Consider the following 5000-nt stretch of genomic DNA (forward strand, 5'->3'; position numbering starts at 1 on the left):
TAGAAACAAGATCCATGATTGATAAGCTTACTTTTCTGGAAAATAAGCTGTACCGCACTATATTATAAGTCAAACTATGTCAAAATAGAACTGTAGAGTGAGGAAAAAACCTTTTTGTCAAATCGATTTAAGTCACATTTTAAAATAGCTTAGAAATGATGTAAAATGGACTATCAGTAGCCCTACGTAGGGGTGCAACGATCAACCGGTTTCACTATTAACCGCTCTTTAATTCATCACGGTTAATTAATCGTAAACGCTTTTTAACAATTCCTTTCTGCACAGAACAAAACCGCTGCAACTAAACAAAGTTATGACAACTGTGCACTAGTTTAAAGTTCTGAGCTTGTACACTGAGGCTATTACCCACGCACACTGTATTAACTATGGTTGAGGCTATTAACTAAGGGTCGTTCAACATATCGCATCTTTTGCTTGTGCAAGTTCGTTATTTCCAATGGAGGCGGGTGGCATGTTGCGAGTGACACACATGCGGCATATTGGGAGCTAAACGCATGCGGCGCAATGCGCTCATCATTTTCAGGCGCACCTAGTTGAAAGAATTCTGCGAGCGCACCGTGAGTCATGTGACAAGAACTGGACCAAAAGTGCCTTTCAGACAGAGGTTTAACAGCCTTTAACTACACTTGTTCTCTTTAAAAGGGAAATACTTAGCTAATATTTTGCTTAGATTTACATTAGACAAATACTATTTTTTATTTATTAATTGTTCTGTTGTTGATTTTATTCATTTATTTATTTTTTTTTAATTAATTACAATTATTATTTATCTATAAATGCCAAAAACTTTTTCCAAGTCCAAAGAGAAATGGACCATTGTTTGTTTTTATTATTATTTTGTGCTGTATTATTTGGTTACTGAGCAGCAATAAATAACTCATTCTCATGGGATTTTTCTAAAGTAGTAGTGCTTTGAAATTAATAAATGCATAATAATCGTGATAACTGTGAAACCATGATTATTCACTTGTTAAGTCGTGATGTAAGGAATACTGTTTCCGGGTCCAAATTGCTACTCCTTTGAATTGAGAAAATATTCATTTGTGACCACTTTTTAGTCATGTCTCACATTAAAGTTTTATATTGAATTATAGTCTACACAACAGGACTCAGGACTTGCTGCACAAATACCAATATTTTAACAATTTATAAAAAATAATCACTTTCTAGCCACTATCGGTTATTAGACATGGATATATATATATATTGCGATCATGATTTTCGAAAGTGTTACATCGCTTTATAATCATTTATAATTACCATTTGTTGAGTCTCTCCATAAAGTTTGATAGATCGCTTGGACCCAGAAGCCGCGTCGCTTGACGATTCCTCAGACAATAATCGTACAACCAAAATTCATAATCGTTGCATTTCTTCTAATGCTACATACAGTAGATAAAATATAGCTAGCTAAATAAGCTCTTTTTGTAAATCGCTGAATGATTGTTTTGTTTTTTTTACTCTCCAGCCCGAGTGCTTTGGAGGATGATGACGATGATGACAGCCACACGGTGGTGGCGACGGCGCGGGGCATCTTCAACTCTAATGGAGGGGTCCTGAGCTCCATTGAGACAGGAGTGAGCATCATTATCCCTCAGGGAGCCATTCCTGATGGCGTGGAGCAAGAGATCTACTTTAAAGTATGTCGGGATAACAGCATCCTGCCACCTCTGGACAAAGAGAAAGGTCAGTCACGCATCTATTAACACTGGGGGGTAAAACAAATCTGGTAAAAAATGTGTTGTGCTTTTCCTCTGGTCTGTGAAAGAATCCAGGTAATGTAGAGTTTTATGTTGATTCTTTTTACCCCAAGTTTTTTTTCAGGGTTTCCACGCTTCCTGAAAGTACTTATAAGAACTTAAATTTCAGACATATGGTTTTAAGGCCTGGAAAGTACTTAAAAACAAACACAGGTCCTTGAAAGTGCTTGAATTAAAATTTAAATAAAATTGGTTCTTTTTTTTTATTTTAAAATTTGTACTTCAAAATTTGAATTCAACATATGTAAAGTTTTTGAACATGAATTTTTAAAATGGTCAAAATGTTTGAAAATTACTCCATACACAGTTACATTTTTAATGTAAATTTTAAGTGCAAGTGGAACATTAAGTACATTAAGGGTTTCATGGTGCTACATATGCTCGGGGATGAATTACAAAGATACTTAATTAAAAATTAATGATTCTTTGAGAAGTTCCTGAAAGTCCTTGAATCTGATGTCTATGAAGGTGTGGAAACCCTGTTTTTTTTACAGATAACTTTTTTTTTTTTTTTTTTTTTTTTTTTTTTTGAAGCGTTTGCCCAGTGGTAACAAAAAAATGTGTTAATTGAGCCTCTTTTACACAAACTTTATGGAGAATAAATGGCTATTATGTTCTGGGAATTGTCTAAGGATTGATTTTGATTTACTCACACTGCTAGTAATTTTCCAGAATCTGTGTGTGTGTTCACAAACAACCCATAAAGATCCAGTAAAGACATGTCACATTAGGATGTAATGTATAATGTATGAGTAATAAAGCCAGTTTTTTTTTTTTTCACACGACCTCATCATGTACTGTTCCACTGAGCTGGCGATTGATCTCAGCTTCAGCACAGATGCTGGAGAACCCTGTTGTCTTCTTTAGCCCAGTTTGTGGGCATTATTATTTTTTGTGGTGGTGAATGTTCAGCATTCAAAACAGCTGCTCAAAGAGTCACACAATAACGATGTCATCATTGACGCATAACTTCTGGCTCATGGTCACACAGCGCTCATTCCAAGAATGATCCTGGCAGTGTTACTAGGTCCCCAACCTGAGTACACACAGAAGGCACTCGGGTCTTTTTTTTGGAATCAATGTACAATGTCAAAAAGAGTAAAGAAGGGACTTTTAAAATCCATTTAGAAAAGCAATAATATGAGTATGTGCAATGCCTTTATTTAAAGGGTTAGTTGACCCAAAAAGGAAAATTCTGTTATTAATTACTCGCCCTCATGTCGTTCCAATTTCCTTCGCTTATCTTTAAAACACAAATTAAGGTGTTTTAGATGAAATCAAAGAGCTTCCTCATCCTCCATACACAGCAACATTCCTGAGATGTTTAAATTTCATAAAAGGGACCAAAAACATTGTCAAAACTCTTTTGTTTTTCACATAAAATTAGTGTAAACATTGATTACATACAGTACAGCGCTTGCATGTTGCACTGCTGTGACTCTATGGGCAATATGTCATAATGCCCATAGTAAAGGTAGACCCTGACCTGACGAGAGAGAAAAAACATTGGCAAACAAAGTTGTTTTTACAGTTTTTTTATTTTATTTTATTTTATTTTATTTTATTTTTTTTCACACAAAAGCATTCTTGGGTCTTTGCATGATTACATTTGAACCACTAAAACGAATATAAGTGATTTGACAAAGTTTTTGGTTTCTTTTTCTGGACTTGTGACCATTTCTGTCAATGGAGGATGAGTGAGGTCTTGCATTGCATCTACGTTTTTATTAAACATTAATCCCTTTAAACAGACAATGACATTGCAAATAAGAATGCTAAGCCAGGGTTTTGGAATATGCAGAGGAAAACATCAGTGTATAAGTGCCCAAGAATATTTGTTAACCTCGAGTAAATCATACGCAGTGAGATAACCCAGGATTCATTTACCTGGTGTTTAGAATCCCCAAGGGTTAACTAAGTGTGAAGTACCCTAATTGTCTTTCTGTTAGTTTTCTACTTGATACTTGATGTTAAGTTTGTGTATGGGTTAATTTCTGAATTTTGTACTGTTTTTCCAGGTGAAACTCTGCTGAGTCCTCTGGTGATGTGTGGTCCTCACGGTCTGAAGTTCCTGAAACCGGTGGAGCTCCGCTTACCTCACTGTGCGTCTATGACCCCTGATGGTTGGTCTTTTGCTCTAAAATCCTCCGACTCCTCGTCGGGTACGCTGTCCTCTCTCTGTCCTTTTGGGTTCGTTTGGGATGGCTTTGTGACATCTTGTGTGATCATGGGTCTTTTTTCATCATCATGTATTTTCTTTTTCATGCCTCCATATCATTTGTTTGCTCATTTTAATTAGCCATTGTTAACACACGTTATACACCATTCACTCACCACAGTCTGTTCATTCATGTGATTTTTCTTTTTAAATCCATGTGTCAATTATAGCCCTGAACCAGGTCCTTATCATCCAAGTATTCGAGTCATGCTCTTTTAACACTATTCAAAATTCTGTGGTCAGTAAGATTTTTCTCCCAGAATAAATTTGTTTATTTAGTAGGGTTGCATTAAACAAAACAAATGTGACTGTATTGACAGTTATAATAATACTACAAAATATTCTGTTTTCTAGTAAATATCTAGTCTTTTAATTCTTATTAATCAAAGAATACTAAAAAAAAGTAATATTTGTTTCTAACAATTAAGTAGCACAACTGTTTTCAAAATTTTTGAAGGGTCATGTGACACTAAAATACACTTAAATTACTTTTGCTGTTTGTTCAAACTGCTTATTTAAAATTAGTTGAAACAACAACTCAGTTTTATAGGGGACAACTTTATTGTTTTATGTTCAGTCCACTTAAATTTGTAAGAACGATTAAGTTAACTAATTGATTTGTGTTGGGACAACATGAAGGAATTGTGTGGAACCCAGCATTTTTTACAGTGTAGATTGAAATGCATGCCTACCAAAAAATTCAGGCTTGCTTCACAGAAATGTATTCAAATTTTGCATTTTGAACAGTGGTGTATAATTCCATGACGGAATAAATAGCCAATCTCACAAAGTTACACCATATTTTATAATCTATTATTAAATACTAATTGTTGTTAACATAACACTTGTGAATATTCACATAACCATTATATTTAAATAAATGGACATTTTGCATTACAGAAATAACATTTTAATGGGTGCCTTGTATATTGAAGGGCTTGACAAACTTAACATTGTCCACATTTTGAGTAGTAAGAGTCATTTTAGCTGGCCAGATTTGT

The 5000-nt window shown here is 34.7% G+C and overlaps 1 protein-coding gene across 14 annotated transcripts in view; it reads left to right on the top strand.

Annotated features, from left to right (window-relative positions):
• Window positions 1-5000, top strand: part of tjp1a (tight junction protein 1a) — a 186034-nt gene that overhangs the window by 173736 nt on the left and 7298 nt on the right. For 8 of the 14 annotated variants that reach the window (XM_056461582.1, XM_056461575.1, XM_056461577.1 and 5 more), the window contains 2 exons: window positions 1490-1707; window positions 3800-3943. In XM_056461582.1, coding sequence (XP_056317557.1) covers window positions 1490-1707; window positions 3800-3943 — 362 coding nt within the window. The remainder of the gene's footprint in view (window positions 1-1489; window positions 1708-3799; window positions 3944-5000) is intronic. The other 6 variants (XM_056461579.1, XM_056461581.1, XM_056461587.1 and 3 more) reach the window with 2 other exon arrangements.

This window comes from Danio aesculapii, chromosome 7, assembly GCF_903798145.1.
Source record: "Danio aesculapii chromosome 7, fDanAes4.1, whole genome shotgun sequence".
Taxonomy (NCBI): Eukaryota; Metazoa; Chordata; class Actinopteri; order Cypriniformes; family Danionidae; genus Danio; species Danio aesculapii.